Source organism: Nylanderia fulva, unplaced genomic scaffold, assembly GCF_048542155.1.
Source record: "Nylanderia fulva isolate GAGA-0341 unplaced genomic scaffold, ASM4854215v1 Scaffold32, whole genome shotgun sequence".
Lineage (NCBI taxonomy): Eukaryota > Metazoa > Arthropoda > Insecta > Hymenoptera > Formicidae > Nylanderia > Nylanderia fulva.
Genome location: NW_028190390.1, coordinates 212,157 through 232,985, shown reverse-complemented (window position 1 = coordinate 232,985; position 20,829 = coordinate 212,157). Strand labels below are relative to the sequence as shown.

The window sequence follows — 20,829 nt, the reverse complement described above, 5'->3', positions numbered from 1 at the left end:
GAATTGCAGATGGTGCATCGAGCGAGAAATTCACTTACTTGTTAGTGACGCTGCCACGTCGCGGTACGAAAATTTCATTCGTATATAGGATATTATCTTTCGATAATCGATAATCGCGGGCAAAACCGGACGCAGAGTTTCGCGCCATGTAGCCTTATATTTCCGGTCAAATGTCAAAGCGCGAAGAAATGCAAGCGGCACCGCTATAAAGTTAGCAGAGGAATTTTTTAATATACATACTTTAATATTTATTATAATATTTTAATATGTCATATATATATATATATATATATATATATATAACAGTATATTATTAAAAATAAATTCTCAATTATAATTGACATATATATATATATATATATGTAAATTATAATTGGGAATTTATTTTTAATAATATATTGTTTAATTATTTTATAGTATATAATTTGGGAATCGTTTGAGGAAGTTTATTAGGAAAACTATTTTAACATTTAGTCTTTTGTTAATAACAAAATTTTGAAAGATATGCAAGCAGCACCGCTATAACAGAAGAATTTTTTAATATACATATTTTAATATTAATAATATTTTTAATATGTCATATATATACATATTTTAATATTAATAATATTTTTAATATGTCATATATATAAATATATATATATATGACATATTAAAAATATTATAAATATTAAAATATGTATATTAAAAAATTCCTCTGCTAACTTTATAGCGGTGCTGCTTGCATTTCTTTCAAAAATTTTGTTATTAACAAAAGACTAAATGTTAAAACATGAACCATATCACGGAATCGAACCATTTACCAAGCGTCACGACGTAGTTCACGTCTACTTTCTCAAGGGGCGCATTAGTACACGCGTCTACCGAATTGCGGTGGCCGCTCTCAGGTTTCTCTCTAATGCTCCTTTTTTTTCTTTTTTTTGGACAGGTGTTTTTTTTTTATAGAGATGCCTTGCGACGCGCTCGGGTGAGGTTAGATTTTTCGTCCTGCGACGTTTCTGCGTCTGATCTCGCGTGTTTAACAGTTTTGATCGAAAATTGACGTTCGACATGCTGTCCCGCAAAAACAAAGATTTGCGAACGATCAAAGAGGGAGTGGTCGGGAAATACGTGAAGAAGGAAACGCCTCCTGAAATGCCAAGTATGTCATCTAATATTTTTCTTTATTCCCTTTTCCTTCCTCCCCCGAAACATTTGTCATTTCATTGAAGTTTCTTTTTTTTTTCTCTTGTATCATTCTGTTCAAACTGGAAAAAGAGAATTATAAATGTTTTCATAAATTTTATGAATTGCGATATTCGACGCGTGTGTTTACTTTTTGCGAGACAAAGCTTGACAAAGGATGCAGGATATCGATTCTGTAACTTTTTTCAAGTAAAAACGTGAAAATTGAAAAATTTCCGTCAATCACGCATTGATTTTAAAATGAAATCGATGTGCGGATATTTTTCACTTTTCACGTTTTTACTTTAGAAAAAGTTACAGAATCGATACTCAGATGTATTAATAGTCTTGTTATTATTAGATCTTTGCATGTGAAAGGGCGTTTTTAAATTTAGATTAATTTTTTTCACAAGATGTATTGTCCTTATCTTCTTTACGTTGAACAAACTTTGTTGTAATTAATCCTGTTCTAATTTTATATGTGGAAAAACTAAGATACCTTTATCTTTTTATGTTTTATCTATTCATACATAAATAAACTTGCCACTCAATTTATATTACAAATCTCAACAGAATTTTGTTTAAATACTCAGCAAAATATTGGCAATATATTCAGTGCAATAGATTTTGTCAAATTTGGGTAGCGACATAGTTATATAGTTAGCTTTCTTTATTTACATTTAATACTAACAGCAAATTATATGGGCTATTCAATTTTTTATTAATGAATTAATAAAATCCTTTTTTCTTTGAAAAATTGGAGTAATATTGATGCAACTTTGTTTAGTCTTTGTCACATTTATTTTATTCCCTAATATATCTTTTTCTTAATAATAAAGATATCAATTATATAACACAGTTTTTATTATTTGCATCTAGTTATCAATGTATGGACGACAGAGCCAAACAGAAGGACAAGACGTAATCACTCAACAATGCCGAATATGGTAAATTATACAATACTTTAGTTATATATTTATATAAATATAAGAACAAAGTATCATATAAATATGATACTTGTAACGTGTAATAAAAAATAAAGAGAATATCTGAGAAATCAGTTCAGTAAACTTTTTAAATCATTTTTTCAGTTTTGCTTTTATCAATTTATACATCTTGATATAAAATAAAACTTCAATTTTTTGGTATCTTTTTTACTAGGATTATGTATATATATATTTTTTTTAATTTAATTTTTATACTCTATTATGCAATTTGATACCAAGATTAATATTGTCTTGTATTTTATTACTGAATGTATATAAATGCTAAATAAAGTTGTAAGAAATTTATCTAAAAGAATATTTGATAAATTTGCACCTTTTACAATTATGTGAAAGCAATTATTAATTCTTTCCGACAGTAGACCTTTCCTTCGAGCTCTAGAATATATTCAAGCATTTCCTAGAATAGGATTCTTTCCGATAAATAAGAATCTTGCCTAATATCTCCCATTCACAATCAGCAGTCCCAAAATGGTTACAATACAGAAATATATATATACCCTATACATGAAGATGTCTGAAGATATTGATTTTTATCGATGCTTCTCTGGTATCATAGTCCATTCCTCAACAACCTAGTATGGTGCAGAAGTTTGGCAATATAAAAACCACAACCAGTGCTGTTGGTTTAGGTAGCCACGAGGGAAAATATACGCCTAACAGTTCTGTTCCAGATTTAGTGCAAAGGTTAATAATTATTTAGATTATTTATTATGTTTAATTCTATTTTGTGAAACAATTCTTTCATACAAGTATGCACTATATATACTATTACGATTTGAGTAAAAATATTTTATAAAATAAAACCAATATTAAAAAATGAAACAAATATTTTATCGGTTTGAACATTTTAACATATTTTTTCCCTCGATGTTTTCATCCTTATCCTCACTGTAGATTTGCCAGTCTTTCTGTTAATACGGGAATAAATGACAGCATGTTTTCGAGAACTGCGACACCTATGTACCATCCTGAATTGTCGCCTGCAATGTCCCACACTTATATGAATCAGTACGCTGGATCTGAATATCAATTGGACAGAGTTCAGACACCACAAATGCCTTATATGCCTTTCGACATCGATTCAACCGGTTACGAAGATTACAATCACTCTATGTATCATCAAAATGCTGGGTAAGATTCTTTTAAATATTATATTAATGTCGTAAAGTGTATCAATTCATCCATCATTTGAGATGTCAATTTATATCCGAAAGTATCCCTATTTTAATGAACCTCGATTTCTGGATTCAAGTTACAGCAGATGCCATTCAGAGAGATCGAGTTCTCGAAGCGAGCAGCAGCAGGAAGAACTGCCCTTACCACCAGGATGGTCCATTGACTTCACACTTCGTGGCCGGAAATATTACATCGATCACAACACCAAAACCACGCATTGGTCGCATCCGCTCGAAAAGGAGGGCCTACCCACAGGCTGGGAAAGAATAGAGTCGCCTGAATATGGAATTTATTACGTCAAGTGAGCGATTTACCTTGAGAGAAGAAAGACGATTATTAACGCTTGTTACAATAAATTCTTTTTTAATTTTGCAGTCACATTACACGTCAAGCGCAGTACGAACATCCGTGTTATCCTCACGAGATACAAGCGGTGCGCGTCGTGTCACCACCTCGACACACGCACTTTCATTCTCACAGCGTGCTCGTGCCAGCTAATCCCTATTTGAACGAGGAGATACCACACTGGCTGTACGTGTACAGTAGAGCTTCTGCAGCTCTGGATCGTAAGCTGCGCTGGGAGTTGTTTCGTTTACCAGAACTAGACTGCTTCAATGCTATGCTCACTAGACTGTACAAGCAGGAACTAGAGGAGATTGTGATGCGTTATGAAGAATACAGGTAAGAATAAAATCTAAAATAATCAGTCGAGAGTACTACATGGATTTATGACAATTGCATTACCACATTGTTATTATAGATCGGCATTGTTATTATAGATCAGCATTGTTGTGCGAAATTGATCAAAGGCTGTTCCTATTCTACCCAGAATTGCGTTGTAATAACATCGGTATTGCCTCACGAAGATCTCTTCCCTAAGAGAAAGTTGTTGCTTAGATATATTACATATCGTATTTTACTCTCAACTGATGGAAAGGTTCCTCGGAAGCTTTAGGATGAGTGATTAACTGAACATGTCGCATATATGTAGATATTATAAAACTATCGAGTTTATCTTTTTTGAGAATATTTTTATTATATATTATATATAAGAAAGTAAGTTATATAAGAGAGTAATTTTAAGAAATTATTACCTCTAGTGCTCGTCCACTTTAACAGGTGCCTTTTCTATATCGGTAATTTCTTTTTCATTTTCAGTATTCTTTGGAAGGTCATATTCTGTGACAAATTTCAGGCCTGAGAATTGGTATATGTGCACATTCTCAGATACACCAGTCAAGTCTCTATATGCTAATTCTATAAAAGAATAATAGCATTTTTCACTGGGAGAACTAGTGCGCACTGAGTGCACATAAAGATACTCGCATACAATTTTACAATGACAGAGATAATTAAAAAAGTAAAATAATTAATAGTAAGAGCTGTTATTATTATTGTTCAACAATAAGAATAATGATAATAATAGCTCTTACTATTAATTATTTTACTTTTTTAATTACTTATGTCATTATAAAATTGTGTGCGAGAACCTTTATGTGCACTCAGTGCACACTAGTCTCCCAGTGAAAAATGCTATAAGTACTTTGTTAGTTTTTCTGACAAAATCAGAATCAAAACTAATGAAAAAATAGATTTACTTTGTTGCTCCTTGTCTTTTGGTAGCCTCTCTTTTAAAAGCATATAGAATATAATACCAAAACAATTCCATCCTACAAAAGCATAAAATATTGAGATGTTTTTCTTGATACGGATGGCTCTGTGTTTATCTTTTACTTCTTTTATTCCGAAATACCGCAGTATGGCTCTTCGCCACATCATTTTTAAATTTGTATGTTGAGTCTAAAGAAAATATCGTACAACCTACAAAAAAAAAATATTTATAAAACCTATAAAAAATATCTTTGCATTATAAAACGTTGAATAATTTTGTACAAAAAAGTGGCATTAAATTATTAGTAACAATATTTGTTAATAAGATAAGATACGTAAATAAAGTTATAGTGACCGTAAAATAAATTTTTTTAATTATATATTAAATATAAGAGATTATAATAAATCAGAAAAATTTTTTTAGATTAAATAATTAATTAAGATGAGACGAATAAATAAACTTATGACAAGTGTATATACAAAATATTATCTGTCGACGAAATTTTACAGCAAATTAATTTTAATTGTTACCAATATTATATACTCACTTGTTCTGGTATTAAACAATTATATTTGAAGAAAGATGTAACACTATTTCAGTCACTCATTTAAGGTTATGCGAGCTGAAATTCTCGCACATGCGCAGCGATAATCGCAATACGAGATATCGCGAACGATTAAATATTGAAATTCGAGATATTAAAAAAAAAGCAGTAGCTAAAAAATTCTCTCCTCTTTACAATCCTGAAAAATAGTGTCATTCGAAAACGTCAATATTTCTTTGAAATCTTTTAACAATTATTTAAATATCTAATACTAAAAATTAAAAAGAGAGGATCAAGATGTATCAAATTTTTAATTAGGAAAAATTTTTAATTGTCTGCGCGATTAAATAAAGAACAAAATTATTGATTGAACTTTGAGTCTGTATAAATTTTACGATCAACATATTTGATCATCTTAAATTAAATGACAAGTTTTAGATGAATCTAACGTCATTCTTTTCTCAGTCACTATTTCAAAAATAATTGGTTCTCGTAATCTTCTTTATATATATATATATATATATATCTTTATATTATATATATATATTATATTTATACTCTACGTCTTTTTATATACAACTGACAATAACTTCTAAATTAAAACTAGATAAAATAATATAAACTCGTGTTTTTGTCCTTTTGCACAAAAATTTTCCTCCAGACAAAGTATAAGATAAAATGAAAGGGGCAAGAATGATTTCTTTTACAGAAGATGTAATAAGAAATATTTTTATCTTGTTTTTGATGCCACACATAAAGCAATCATTCATCGATAAAATAATCAATATTAGAAATAGGGATGCTTCGTAATAATTAAATTCCAATGACAGAATCTCTATAATTTGGAAGCAGTATTTTGCTTTACAAATACCCCTTTTCTTTGTCGTTTGTAAGTTAGAGACTAATGCTATATTAAGAAAGAAAACTTGAAATTCATTAAAACTTCGAATCATGAATTTTTGGATACTCTGTGTGTTTGTGTATGTGTAAGTGCGTGTATATAGATTTTTCATTTACAAACTTATATTAGCAAGCACGACGCATATTCGTACAGAAAAAGAAACAGAGTGGAAATAATTTAGACATATTTTTAATAAATGTGTATCTATTTACGCGTAAAGAATCTTTTCTCGGACTCTCATCTATGTCTTCAAAGTCACATTACATTATTTTACAATAATTATATATATATATATATTTATATTTATATATGTATATGTGTCACTCTCTGTCTTCGTACGAGATTTTGCGTAGCGAAGGTAAACGGAGCGTAACGCAAAGCGAGCATAAGTCGTGAGAAATGTTCGACGATAATAAAACCATGTCGAGAAATCATCGAAAAGGAATCGGGGGGAAAAAATGAAGAATGGCGATATTCGTGCGAATCCTCTCCATGAAAATATGAGCAAGCGGTCACTCATCTCTTTTTTTTTCTCTTGTCAACTATCATATTTTATTTTATTTTGTGGCTATTATTATTTGTTTATCATTGTCGTTTATTATTTTTTTTATTTAGTTATTCTTTATTGTTACCATTATCGTTATTCGTAATATTATTTAATTACTATTATGCAATGGTAAGAAATTTTAAAAACGACCCCGCGGTGTGTGTAGAATGTGTATATGTGTGTGTGTGTGTGTGTGTGTGTTTGTTTCTTTCCCCTACATTTATCAGTGTAGGAGCACAGCTCTAAAGTGGATCCTTATATATCTGCGCGCTGTATATCACTATCACGTAATTATTATTATTATTATTTATAAGCAACGGATGTTTTTTGGTACAATCAAATCTGTGTTTTCTTTTCTTCGTCTTTTTATTGTATATTTTTCTCTCATATTTCCCCATATCTCGCTCCTATATTTTATTCCATCCTTCTTCTCTCTCTCTCTCTCTCTTTATTTAAAAAAAAACAACATATATATATATATATATGTATGTATATATGTATATATACATATATATTTGTCTCGCTCTCATATCCTTCATCTTTCTTCCAATTGAACCTTATCACTCGTTAATTTGCGTTAGCCGTCTTCCGTTGCGGCTTTACGCCTCTTGAAAAAAAGATTTTTGTTCTATCAACCCGCCGCAGTCTCTATGTTAGTAGCACATGGGCCTATATTATGTATGTTTTACACGTGTATTCTCTCATTTATCGCAGTTTGGTGTACGCGTGTGTGTCTGTGACTTGTTTTGTATCTCATATTAACTATATATATCCTTTTTTTTCTTTAATAATATATATCATATTGTATATATATTTATATTTGTTTTCATTTTTTTTTACCTAATTTATTACGTACCTGTTATAATTATCGTTATCGTTAATACGAATATATGATACATATATTCAAATACCCCCGCTGGCTCTGTCAGGAGCAATAATAAACAGCGCAAGGGTCAGTCGGGAGGTGCAGAGTGTCGCGTCCTCCGTAAAATGAACATAAGGATCACAACGACGTGTATAACTTCGTCCATTATTCGAAATTTACATCACGATTGTCCCGTCCTACTCGAGAGAACGCAACAAAATCTTAGTCAAGGAGGGACTAATATATCGTTGCGTGCTGACACTGTGAATACACACATCATACAATCGAAAGCATTTTCCGTTTCCAAAATGGGAATAGAAACGGAAGTGTAAAATGTATACCCGATATACACATATATATAAAATCATTTGGAATTCACTGATCGTTACACATTGTTATTGTTGTCATTATTGTTGTCAAAAAAATATAAAATTGCGTGCATTGTCTTTTTCTTTTGCATTTTTTTCTCTTGCTTCCATTATTCCGCTATTCCAGTCACAACTAATAAAATGAATTACATTATGTCAAGGATGCCATCGTGAGACACTTTGTTTCACTAACAACAATAATTTTTTGCGTGTAGTATATGGACAATCGACGTAAACTAAGAGCTAACAATCGGGCAGCGTGGTACTGTAATTCGACCTGTAACAAAAAAAAGATAAAATATTATTCAATAATCATAAAATTATTGAGAATAAATTTTTATATTTGTATAATGTTACATTATCAGGGTGTTTACTTAAATTTTGTAAAAAGTTCTCTGAGAATTCCTTGATAAAAATAAAAATATAAAACAAAAAATAATTTATTATAAACAAGTACTAATTTATTGAAATATTATCTATTAAAAAATTGAACAATTCTATGAAATTTATAATTTATATAAAATCTTGATATTAAAAATAGATTGTCAATCAAAAGAATTACAAAATTTTAATAAAAACTTAAATATTACCAAGATATGTTAAACATTCGTTTCTTAAGTGCTAAATAAAAATAAAATTAATAAAAGGATAATTTTTTTAAAATTCCCTGATTTTTCAAGTTTGAATGAAAATGCCTGAGAATACCAGATTTTCAAGGTTTCTCTCGAGAGTATACACCCTGATTATTATTATTATTATTATTATTACCAGCTCAGGGGCGGGTTCGCGTCGTAGGTGTGTTAGTGGCAGGAACTGGATTATTGGAGGTAGCTGTGAGAGCATTACGTTCGATATTGTTACGTCGGTCTAGCTCCAATTCGTTCAGTCTCTTCCACAACTCTTCTCTCTCCTTTTCCCTCTTTTTCTCTCTATAATTCAGAGACATTTATGTAAAAGTGGAATGCAAACAAGTTTATATTGTTCACATGAGTTCAAATGAGTTTATAGATAGTTACTTAAACGGACATTTAAATTGACAGTGCATTATCAAGAGATATTTAGTTAATTAAAGAGAGAAATTTATAAAATAATTTCCAAATTTAGATTTACTTTTGCCTCTCAGACTTATAGCTGGCAGTAAGTTCATCGAAGAGCTTGCTGTTCATCTCCATAAACGTTTTTAAAACGTTATAAACCAGAGCTACGATCGTCTGATTCCAATGCTCTTTACTAATTCTGTACAACGCTGGAAACATAATTCCCATTATTACATGATTGTTTTCTTCAATTAGAGACATTATGTACTCATTATTCCAAAAGTACAATGCTCTCTCCGCAACCTGTAACAATGCATAAACAATTTATCACATTACGGCTTTTATGAATTTGTTAAAGATTTAGCTGAAAACGTTACATCTAAATTGTTTTACCTGAAAATGTGGTGAAGACACACAACGTGCGATTTGCCTGAATAAAGGTTCTTGTATTTTAACAAATTGGCTAGGTTCTATAACGTCCAGTATTTCCTCGATTTCGCCAAGGAACATCACCTCCTTCTGGCTGCACGTTTTAGGCCAGAATTTAAGGAGGCCTCGTACAACTGGTTCTGTTAAAGTCGCGTCTTTTTCCAAAAATTGCACCACACAATAAGCTAACTGCGCGTGATATAGTGATAAACATTTCACTTTATGTAGTGGTAACAGCACCTGTGGAAATAAACACAAAAATGATTATTTTTTTATATTTGTGATATTTGAATAAATTATTCGATATTTTATAATTGTCATTTACATTTCATTAATCATTTATTTTTGTAAAAAACAATTAAACTCGAGATTCTTTATAGTACTTTAGGATTAAAAAATAGATTAAGTTTAATAGTGAGAATATGATATATATAATCAGAACGTACCTTAACCAAAAATTGCTTGTGCTCAACTTTTAAAGGAAGAGCGAATCCATTAATAATGCTACCCAAAATTTCAAGAAGTTCTCCGACGCCGTTGAAATGTTCCGTCTCATATACAAACCTAGAATAATAATAAAATAAAAGATTACAAAAGTATATAATATTTCGAACAAGGAATGTGTAATATAGAGGGTGAAAAGGGGATGGTGTTTTGCATTTAAATAAATACCTCAGAAAAATGTTGTTTATTTGTTTGCGTATGAAGGCTCTAAGACCCAGAAACTTGCCATAAATACGATGCAAAACGGTTTTCAGGAAATCCCTTTCCCTCGGGTCTTCCGAGTCGAACAAATCCAATAACTATAAACATATAGAAATGTATTGATTTATAATCTATTATACTTTTAATTTATAAAAAGTTTTAGAAAGCGTGTTAGATATATCAAAAATATATCTTGAAAATAAAATGCGAGAGTGCTCTCTACCTGTAACACAAATTTTTGGTCGATAACTTTTTTGCCAATGGCAGGCTGGAAATCTGAAGATTCGAGAAAACGGAGGAAGACTTCGTAGACCAACTGAAGATGGGGCCAACTCGCCTCCAGGGTTGGATCATCCTCTTCTGGGTCGAAATCCGGGTTTTCACTTGGTGGCAACGTACGGAATAAATTTGCAGAAACCTTTAACATGATTACATTAATATTAAGTAGTGTTTCACGAATTTTACTTATTACTAAGAATATACATATATACAAAAGTCTAAGAATTACTGAATTCAAAAGAAGAATTTATATGCTATCTAGGTAGAATAATTTCCGGGGCGATATAAAAAGATGATATATTGAAGCGAATAAAGATTATGATACGGATTCCAAGCCTTACTAACGAGAAAAGGATGAGGAATGCAGAATTTTCAATCTCATTCTAATAATTTTCTTATATCTTGACATCGCGCTTTTATCAATCACATACCATCTTGATGGTTTCCGGGTAAATGGGCTCAGTAAGGACACCTCGTCCTGCTGTAATATACTCCACCAATTCATTGAGCGTACTCCGTTTAATTTCTTTACCCTTGAGATCAGCCATTGGATCCATGAAGTCGAAAGCAACGCAGCATTGGCGAAGCTTTTTGATAAACAATTCCTCCTGCTCCGCAGCGTTAACATCTGTAACAAAAATAGATAGCATTGATATAATCTTAGATTACGATATATATCTTACATTTCGAGCGTAAATTTTTACTTTTGCTAGTCACTAATAATAATGATTAAAAAATAACTTCGACGAAGCTTTCTTCTTATACAAGTGGCATATTTTTATATCTGACACCGTTTGTTGCAAATAACCGATTTATTAAAAAACAAAGAGTATTAAAATGAAATCGATAGTTGCTATTTTTAACTTTCTATTGCGTAAATAATAGCCCAATAAAACGGTATCGTTTCTTTTTGCCTCTAAATGTGTAAGCAAACAATTTAATTGAGCCGATAGAAACTGAAGTCATCTAAGTCATTCAGTTATTGTTACACGACAAGCTAGAATGCTTTGAATATTGTATAAATGATTTATAATGTATCCTCTTCAAGTTCTGCTTTGAGACGAAATTGCAGTCGAGTTTTTCGATTCTTCGAATTTTCTTGAAATTGAAAAGCGGAATTTTATTATCCATCAAAAATCTTTGAAGTCTTACTTCGTAAAGGAAAAAAAGAAAACTTTGTGATGTCGAATAGGAAATATTATCGTCCTACATTACATATAAAAATATGTAAAATTACACTTATTATTTATGTAATTTTATATATTTTTTTACAATGTATCCTATAGAATTTCAAAGCGAAATCCAATCTAGAAAAATGTCGCGTTTTACGTGAAAATCTAAATTCGATATTAATGTCAATAATGATAATAAAATGTGTATATATATTTTTTCTTTTTTTTAACAAACGTGTTTGAAGATATTCTTCATCTCCGACAAGGAGAAATATAAAACGCGCTTTCTTGTATAAAAATATATAAAGCATGTTAAAGTCTTTTTATTCTTTGTTACAGTATCGCAGAAAAAAGTGTCGAATTAACACTATATACACAACAATATCTTTTTATAAGAATTTCCTAAATTTTAAATTTCAACAATATTATTTATTTCAGCATTATATATATATTGTCATCTGAAGATTATAATAATATATGTTATTTTATATGAAAAAATAAATTATTTTCTATGCAACTTTTTTCAATTCAAGAAAATTATTTTTAAAGAATAAGATTAATATTTTTTTTTAGTTGAATTATATAAAATGTTTTTATTTAAGCAAATTTTCACGCTTATATACAAGCATGGGCGTCTGCAAAATTTTTTCCAGGAGGAGATATAATTTTTTTTCTTAATTAAAAAAAAATTGTTATTTTTATTTTTTCAAATATATTTTAGTGTTTATTCAAAATTAACTTTTTTAATCTTTAAAAATTTATTTTTATTTCCTTTTTCTTTCATATTAAATATGCAAAGAAATTCTCTGATTCCAAGAGGGTCTCCCCTGCAAATGCCCATATATACAAGTATATAAATTTTTATTTGACACTTGTTTTCGAATTTTTTCCAAGAGAGGGTTAATTAATTTTTTTCCAATTTTTTCCTCTCTTAATTTAATGTCACAGAATTTAATGTCAACAGAATTTTTTCCAGGAGGAGATATAATTATTGTTTTTTTCTTAGTTTAAAAAAATTTTGTTTATTATTTTAAAAATATTTTAGTATTTATTCAAAATTAACTTTTTTAATCTTTAAACATTTATTTTTTTCCATTTTCTTTCATATTAAATATGCAAAGAAATTCTCTGATTCCAAGGGGGTCTCCCCTGCAAATGCCCATATATACAAGTATATAAATTTTTATTTGACACTTGTTTTCGAATTTTTTCCAGGAGAGGGCAAATTAATTTTTTTTCAATTTTTTCCTCTTAATTTTTTTATGCAAGTATGTATGGACGCGAAGAGAAGGAAGCTTGCACGCGCGCGCTCGTGACAGTTGCCGGCTCGTGTCGGCGGCGTGTGATGCTGCAGCTGCAGCCACCTTTCGCGCTCGGTACACAAGTATTCCCGGTGGGGGTGGTTGATGGTCTCTCTTGCTATCTCGGCCCGCGTAATCGCGCGAGTCAACGTCCACGGATTAGGATTAGAAATCGATTCCTCCTGTCGGCTCGCGTTAATTCACGCTTATCGCTCGTAGCTGCTAATCGCTGTTCATAAATCCGATATCGGTCTGTAATTTACTGGAGTTTCGCCATTTTCTCGAATTTTTTTTATTCGCAATTATAAGTTCCGATAGCCTCGCCAATTTATTTGCATATTAAAAAAAAAAATAAAAAAATTCTATGGATGCTGACTGACATTTCGTAGCTTCGTTGAAGGGTGACTCGAGATGCAACGAAGGATAAAATATAGGACCACGTTCAGGGAGTGAGCGCTAACCTGGTTAAGCTAAATCTCGTTTTGTCCATCCACGCCGGAGCGTATGTTCACCGAGAAATAAAAGAGAGAGAGAGAGAGAGAAAATAAAAATTCCTTTTAGCCGTAAGAATGTTCTCCAAATTTTTATATCAGAAAAAGAAACCGCGCGTCTTGCCGTATTTTTTTTTATTCGAAATATTCATCATATGGGTATAAAAAAAGCTCCCCTGTATGTATCCTCTGTCAAAAGGGTAACACACGTATCAGCTAATCAGTTTTTCCTGTACGCTCCATCACCCTTCGGAGAGATGATGGTCCCGCGGCAACTCTGTTCATAATGGCAGCCGACGTGGCCTCAATGACTTTATCAAATTATGTCAAACTCTGCCTCTCTCTTCTTTCATCCCTCTCATAATCAACGACCTACGCAAAATATCGCCGCGCAAAGTGGCCATCCCCGGGAACAAAAATTGGCGGGAAACTCCCTTATGTATTTATCCGCCGAGATTTTTTTCCGGGGTGCTACAAAAATTTATATATATATATATATATATATGTCCGAGAAAATGCTGATTCGCCACGTTCCAATTGCAAGTGCCCCGCTGTCGTCGCTCTTGAATGGCGACATTCGAAATTGGCGAGTCGAAATAGCGCTCGTAGCAACACACAAGCTTTGTAACACGTCCAAGACGTATTTAGACGATTTTGCAGACGTCAGATCGCACCGCATGGCGCGATCTTATTATCGCTGTCGCACGTGGGACTTGGATTTTTTTTTAGCTGAACCGCGTGATGGATCGTTTCATTTATATATATTAAAAAAATATATTGAAAAATAAAAATTAATAAATGAAAGATAAGAGCGCGCGGATCATAGATAAGAATTTGAGAAAAGATTACCGATAGCACATAATAATTAATGGTTACATGTGCCAAAAATTATATTATTAATTATTAAAAATTATTATATTATTAATAATTATTAAAAATAATATTATTGATAAGGGATTATACAGAAAAAAATTGTAAGATTCTTTTACTCCCTTTTTCGAAAAAAATATCCCTGAGAAATATTCCTCATTTCTCTTTGCGATTTAAATCGAGAACATCTAATTGTTAAATAAAAGATAAGAGCGCGCAGGTCATAGATTAGAAGATGAGAAAAGATTACTGATAGCAGATAATTAATGATTACATGTGCGATTACATATTCGTTTTGCACTTGTCATTAATCTTATTGCTCTGGCATCTCGCAGAAATTTAGCGGTATCGAAAATTACATTATATTATTAATAATGATTAAAAATTGTATTCTTAATAATTTTTAAATATTATATTATTAATAAGGAATTGTTCAGAAAAAGATTCCTTTACTTATTTTTTAGAAAAAGAAAAATATCCCTGAGAAATATTCCTCATTTCTCTTCGCGATTTAAATCGAGAACATCTATTTTTTAATTGTTAAATAAAAGATAAGAGCGCGCAGGTCATAGATTAGAAGATGAGAAAAGATTACTGATAGCAGATAATAATTAATGATGTGCGATTACAAATTCATTTGCACATTATTAAATTGACACTGAAAAAAATGACTAAATTAAGAAATATTTATTTCAATACTGTCTAATAAATCATTTATTTGGTACAAACAAATATTTATCTATTTCGAAAAGAATTTTCTTACATGATGTAAATATTATTACTTTCAAATAAATAATTTATTTGGCAGTATTAAAATACTTATTCGAATTTAATAAATTTTTTTTAGTACATAACAATTATATTATTAACGAAGGATTATTCAGAAAGAAATTGCAAAATTTTGTTACTCCCTTTCTCGAAAAAGGGGAGAAATATATTCCTGAGAAATATTCCTCATTTCTCATCGCGATTTAAGTCGGGGACATCTATTCTCTACACTTCTCCATCCGATAAATCGATAAATCCTACGTATACAATCGGGCTAACGATTAAATGAATAATTTTGATTCATACCAGCCTCCGGCCATCGTATGTATGTTATAAATTTCGTGCAATTTGCACGCTTCTTTACGGCTCTCATGCTTAAATAATGAAATCGGAACTACACTAAAATTACATTAAAAATATGTAAAATTACATAATAAATAATTAAATAATAAATGTAAAATTACATGATAAATAATGAAAAGGTAAAAATTTCTATTATTTATCGTGTATAATTTTACACTTATTATTTATGTAATTTTACATATTTTGTGTAATATATTATATATGTATATTTTTTACAGTGTATATATAAGTTGCACATCCCCCGCGTTATTCGCCCGATAATACACAACAACGGGGTGGAATTTACGTCACGCTCGGGCTATAACAAGGTGAGGCTGTAATTAATTTTTCATCCGGGGTTCGTTCGGCGTAATCGATACCAGACCCACGATTCTTTCCCTCCGATCGGGGAGAAAAAAAATCGAAAAAAAAATCGAAGGGCCCTAACGCGATTCTGATTAAAAAAAATTAAAAAAAAAAAAAAAGACAGAGGACAGGAAGGTCGAGAATCGCGACGCGTCGTCGCGAAGGACTCCAAAAATAGCGTTACGCTCTCGCCTTCGCGCCCTGGTTCCCATCCTTCTTTCGCTCTCTCCCTCGACGTTACGTGCGCGCGATCATCTAGGCATGCACGTATTTATAATTTCATTCATAACGCGACACGTTACCCACACATGCATGCATGCGCGAAGCGTCGTCGCGAGATTCGAGGATTAAAATATTATTTATTATATGTACATACACACACACACACAGTTGAAAAATTGATGTCAAATTTGACAGATACGTCGATCCGCAAAAATTTTACATTTAATTTTACACTTGTTATTTATGTAATCATCGCGTAAAATAGGAAATATGAAATTATTTTGCACGAATTATACTGTAAAAAAATATGTAATAATATTAGGTACATAAAAATATGTAAAATTACATAATTTACACTTGTTATTTATGTAATCATCGCGTAAAATAGGAAATATGAAATTATTTTGCACGAATTATACTGTAAAAAATATGTAATAATATTAGGTACATAAAAATATGTAAAATTACATAAATAGTAAATGTAAAAGTACACGATAAATAATGAAAAGCTGTATACATTTTCATCATTTATCGTGTAATTTTACACTAATTATTTATGTAATTTTACATATTTTTATGTAATATTATTACATATTTTTTACAGTGTAATTCGTGCAAAATAATTTTATACTTCCTTTTGACATAAGATGGATATGTTAATATTCATTAATCTCTTCTTGTGACAATTTTTTTATTAAAAAATATATCTGTTTCCATCATTTTTTGGCAGAGTTAAAAGATCTGTTTTTTTTTTTTAATTTAGTTGGAAAATATGTTTAAATAATATTGAATGTTTCATAAAAATTCATAGCAATGAAATAATGTATCTTATGTATTTATAAGCTGTCTTAATAATAATAGTAATAATAATAATAATAATAATATTAATAATAATCTCAATAATACACGCACTTGGATGACTCTAACCCAAAATAAGTGCAAAACTTGAAATAAATTTGGTGTAAAATCAACATAGTTTTCATGTAAAAATTAACTAAAATATGACACTTAAAACACTTATATAATAAAATAAAAAAATATTATTTTTTTCTGTAAATTTTAACAGATAAATCTTGTCACCAAGAAAACAACATATTTATTATGTAAAATTGAAAATAGATGTACATCGTGTTATTTTTACATCTCTTTTCAATTGTTTTAATAATTTACAAATGTGTTAAATATTTAACACAAAAATTTTAACGGGGACCGTTTTTGACAAAAAAAAAAAAAACCAAATTTTTCTATTATGTATGCAGGGTGTTTCCAAACTGTGTTAGAGATTTTAAGGGGTAAAAATAAGAAAAAAACACTCCCCAAATTGCCGAAACCACATAAAAATAAAGACCATTATTAATATTACGTTGCGCAAAATTTCAACGATCTGTGAAAAAATTTCTGAGAGCTCCAATATACTTTTTACAAAGTTTTAAAAACACCGTGTTTATCTGTGACTTTTTTACCAGGCAAAAAAAATGAATAATAATTTTTATCAAAATTTCAATAAAAATCAAAATAATTACTTTCATTAAAATGGATTAATTAAAAAAATAAAAATCAAATACCCCCGAGTCTTCTATTATTTTTTCAAATCGCTGATCGATCGAGAGCTGTTGATTCGTAAATAAATAAGAGAGCGCGCTTTATAAATATATATATATATTTGTATATAAAAATAATTTGTCGTTAATTTTTCATCCGCACAGATACGACTTTCCTTCATCGGTGCAATTTATTTGTTATTCAAACAAGGCAGACAATTCAATGTCCGTCTGGCGCAAAAATGCGAGCTCGTTCGAGGGAAGCCGTCGCGGTTGTCGGAATTGAGATCGACCGAATGCCGGGAGCTATTCGGCGGTAAATTATGTCACGAAATACGAGGGATGGGTTATCGATGAACGAGAAAGAAAGAACAAGGGAAAGTGAGTGAATGGGGGAAGGCAAACGTCCGGAAAGAAAAAAAGAGGATAGCTGGAAAAAGGAGAATGCAGAGAGGGCGGAAAAACTGTCTATAAAAATAACCATTAACTAAATTAAAAAATGTATAAATAAATTGTGGCGCGAATCGAGACGAAAAACCAATAAATAAGGTTTAAATACAAGAAACTAAAAGAAAAAAAGCAACAAAAAATCTAGAAAAATAACCATTAACTAAATTAAAAAAAAATATATATATAAATATAAAAATAAATAATGGCGCGAATTTCAAAACAAAATCAATAAATAAGATTTAAATACAAGCTAAAAAAACAACAAAAAAAAAAGCAAAAAATGTTCAGAGATTTGAAGAGAAGATGAGAAAGGGGTACTTTAATGCGAGAAGAGGGCGAAAAAATTCTCTACAAAAATAACCATTAAAAAATATATTAATAGAAATTAAAAAATATATAAATAAATAATGGCGCGAATTTCAAAACGAAACCAATAAATAAGATTTAAATACAAGCTAAAAAAACAACAAAAAAAGAGCAAAAAATGTTCAGAGATTTGAAGAGAAGATGAGAAAGTGGTACTTTAATGCGAAAAGAGGGCGAAAAAATTCTCTACAAAAATAACCATTAAAAAATATATTAATAGAAATTAAAAAATATATTAATAGAAATTAAAAAATATATAAATAAATAATGGCGCGAATTTCAAAACGAAACCAATAAATAAGATTTAAATACAAGCTAAAAAAACAACAAAAAAAAAGAGCAAAAATGTAAAGAGATTTAGACGAGGAAGGGAGGAGAAAACAAAATAGACGAAGAGACGATGGGGTGAGGAAAAGAGGAGAAAGGGGTGAACGGGAGAAGAGGGATGGGGGTAGCCGGAGGGGGTAGAATAGGGGCAGAAGGAGTAGAAGAGCGCGCGTTCCGGGCAGGTGGTCGCCGACATTCCGGATCAATACTTCCACCGCTTCTCTGGGGGTTCCTCGTCAGGTAGCCTCTTCGCCCCCTTTCCAACCCTTATCCGTCCCTCCCTCGCCCCGGCTCCCCCCTCCACCCCCTCCCACCCCCTCTCGCTTTGTCCACTCCCGGTGTCGTCATTGTCTATGCTTCTCCTTCTTTCCCTATTCCTCTTTGATCTTAGTGTTCTACGTATTTTCTCGCCACCCCCTACTCGCTACCCCTTTTTTTATTATTTTTTCCCCGACGCTTTTTCTCTCCGCTCGCTCTCCTCCCTTCTATTTTTCCTTTTTTATTTTTATTCTTTGCGATATATCGATGCCCGAGGAATGTATGTCGAATTTACATGATTATTTAATCGTGTATAATACGCGTAATTACGTAATGTATTAGAAAATTTGTTTTTCTTTCCTTTTCCAGCGAAAATACCCTCCCTCCTTTCTCTTACGCTTTTTCCTTTTATTTTTTGCGATATATCGATACCCGAGGAATGTATGTCGAATTTACATGATTATTTAATCGTGTATAATGCGCATAATTACGTAATGTATTAAGAAAATTTGTTTTTCTTTCTCTTTCCAGCGGAAATACTTTAAGGGACAAGATATATAATTAAATTAATATTTAATTGCCTGATAATTACATATAATTATTACTATAAAAAAATTTGACAATGTATAGTACACCGTAAAAAAATGTAATATTACATAAAAAATATGTAAAATTCCATAAATAATAAATGTAAAAGTACACGATGAATAATAAGAAGCTATATACATTTTCATCATTTATCGTGTAATTTTACACTTATTATTTATGTAATTTTACACTTATTTTTACACTTGTTATTTATGTAATCATCGCGTAAAATATAGGAAATATAAAATTATTTTGCACGAATTATACTGTAAAAAAATATGTAATAATTTTACATAAAAATATGTAAAATTCCATAAATAGTAAATGTAAAAGTACACAATAAATAATAAAAAGCTATATACATTTTCATCCTTTATCGTGTAATTTTACACTAATTATTTATGTAATTTTACATATTTTTATGCAAAATTATTACATATTTTTTACAGTGTAATTTGTGCAAAATAATTTTATATTTCCTTTTTTACGATGAAAGTATACGATAAATAATGAAAAGCTATGTACATTTTCATCCTTTATCGTGTAATTTTACATATTTTTATGTAAAATTATTACATATTTTTTACAGTGTAATTCGTGCAAAATAATTTTATTAAAATAATATTATTAAAATAATTTTATATTTCCTTTTTTACGATGAAAGTACACGATAAATAATGAAAAGCTACATACATTTTCATCATTTATCGTGTAATTTTACACTAATTATTTATGTAATTTTACATATTTTTATGTAATATTTTTACAAATTTTTTACAGTGTAATTCGTGCAAAATAATTTCATATTTCCTTCTTTACGATGATTGCATCGCGACAAGTGACACAAGGTATATACATACACACATTGTGTTTTCAGTAATATTTATAGCGGCACATCTATAGCAACGGATATTGAACTCGCGGAAATTATAACGATCTCTGATTATAAAGAAAATCATTTTTTTTTTGTATCGCAGCGCATTGTGATTAAATCGACGTCTCTCGTGTGTATAAAATCGACGGAGGAAATAAAAAGCTTTATCCATATAAACTAGTCGAAAACGCAATTTTAATATAAAAGCCGCACGAAGGAAATTCGTGACCCGGAATAATTTTCCACGAAATATATTCTC

The 20,829-nt window shown here is 30.4% G+C and overlaps 2 protein-coding genes and 1 long non-coding RNA gene across 7 annotated transcripts in view; 1 reads left to right on the top strand and 2 right to left on the bottom strand.

Annotated features, from left to right (window-relative positions):
• The first annotated feature begins 832 nt into the window (after nucleotides 1-832).
• Nucleotides 833-4,366, top strand: LOC114945690 (protein salvador homolog 1). 2 transcript variants are annotated; one of them, XM_029321979.2, is made up of 7 exons: nucleotides 833-1,141; nucleotides 2,044-2,111; nucleotides 2,728-2,855; nucleotides 3,066-3,302; nucleotides 3,424-3,648; nucleotides 3,723-4,028; nucleotides 4,127-4,366. In XM_029321979.2, exons 1-7 carry the CDS (start codon nucleotides 1,051-1,053, stop codon nucleotides 4,224-4,226), a joined length of 1,155 nt encoding a protein of 384 aa, XP_029177812.1. In that variant the 5' UTR covers nucleotides 833-1,050; the 3' UTR covers nucleotides 4,227-4,366. The 2 variants fall into 2 exon arrangements, with proteins under 2 accessions (XP_029177812.1, XP_029177813.1); XM_029321980.2 differs by having other exon boundaries at nucleotides 834-1,141; nucleotides 4,108-4,193.
• Nucleotides 2,857-4,221, bottom strand: LOC114945692 (uncharacterized). The gene is made up of 3 exons (XR_003822459.2): nucleotides 4,092-4,221; nucleotides 3,752-3,993; nucleotides 2,857-3,661 (listed from the first exon to the last, which is right to left on the bottom strand). It is a non-coding gene; the product is annotated as an uncharacterized LOC114945692 (long non-coding RNA).
• Nucleotides 4,367-6,218: 1,852 nt separating the features above from the next.
• Nucleotides 6,219-20,829, bottom strand: part of wdb (serine/threonine-protein phosphatase regulatory subunit widerborst) — a 35,039-nt gene continuing 20,428 nt past the window's right edge. For all 4 annotated transcript variants that reach the window (XM_029321940.2, XM_085484823.1, XM_029321939.2 and 1 more), the window contains 8 exons: nucleotides 11,066-11,262; nucleotides 10,579-10,773; nucleotides 10,323-10,453; nucleotides 10,097-10,214; nucleotides 9,615-9,890; nucleotides 9,295-9,524; nucleotides 8,953-9,113; nucleotides 6,219-8,461 (listed from right to left, as the gene is read on the bottom strand). In XM_029321940.2, the coding sequence (XP_029177773.1) occupies nucleotides 8,957-9,113; nucleotides 9,295-9,524; nucleotides 9,615-9,890; nucleotides 10,097-10,214; nucleotides 10,323-10,453; nucleotides 10,579-10,773; nucleotides 11,066-11,262 (1,304 nt within the window). In that variant the 3' untranslated portion in view covers nucleotides 6,219-8,461; nucleotides 8,953-8,956. The remainder of the gene's footprint in view (nucleotides 8,462-8,952; nucleotides 9,114-9,294; nucleotides 9,525-9,614; nucleotides 9,891-10,096; nucleotides 10,215-10,322; nucleotides 10,454-10,578; nucleotides 10,774-11,065; nucleotides 11,263-20,829) is intronic.

What these genes read in the sequence shown, in the direction of transcription:
- LOC114945690 (XM_029321979.2), top strand. Translation starts at nt 1,051, where the DNA reads ATGCTGTCCCGCAAAAACAAAGATTTGCGAACGATCAAAGAGGGAGTG. An exon ending in ACTCAACAATGCCGAATATG is followed by an intron (nt 2,112 to 2,727) that starts GTAAATTATACA and finishes CTGGTATCATAG; the next exon opens with TCCATTCCTCAACAACCTAG. An exon ending in TATGGAATTTATTACGTCAA is followed by an intron (nt 3,649 to 3,722) that starts GTGAGCGATTTA and finishes TTAATTTTGCAG; the next exon opens with TCACATTACACGTCAAGCGC.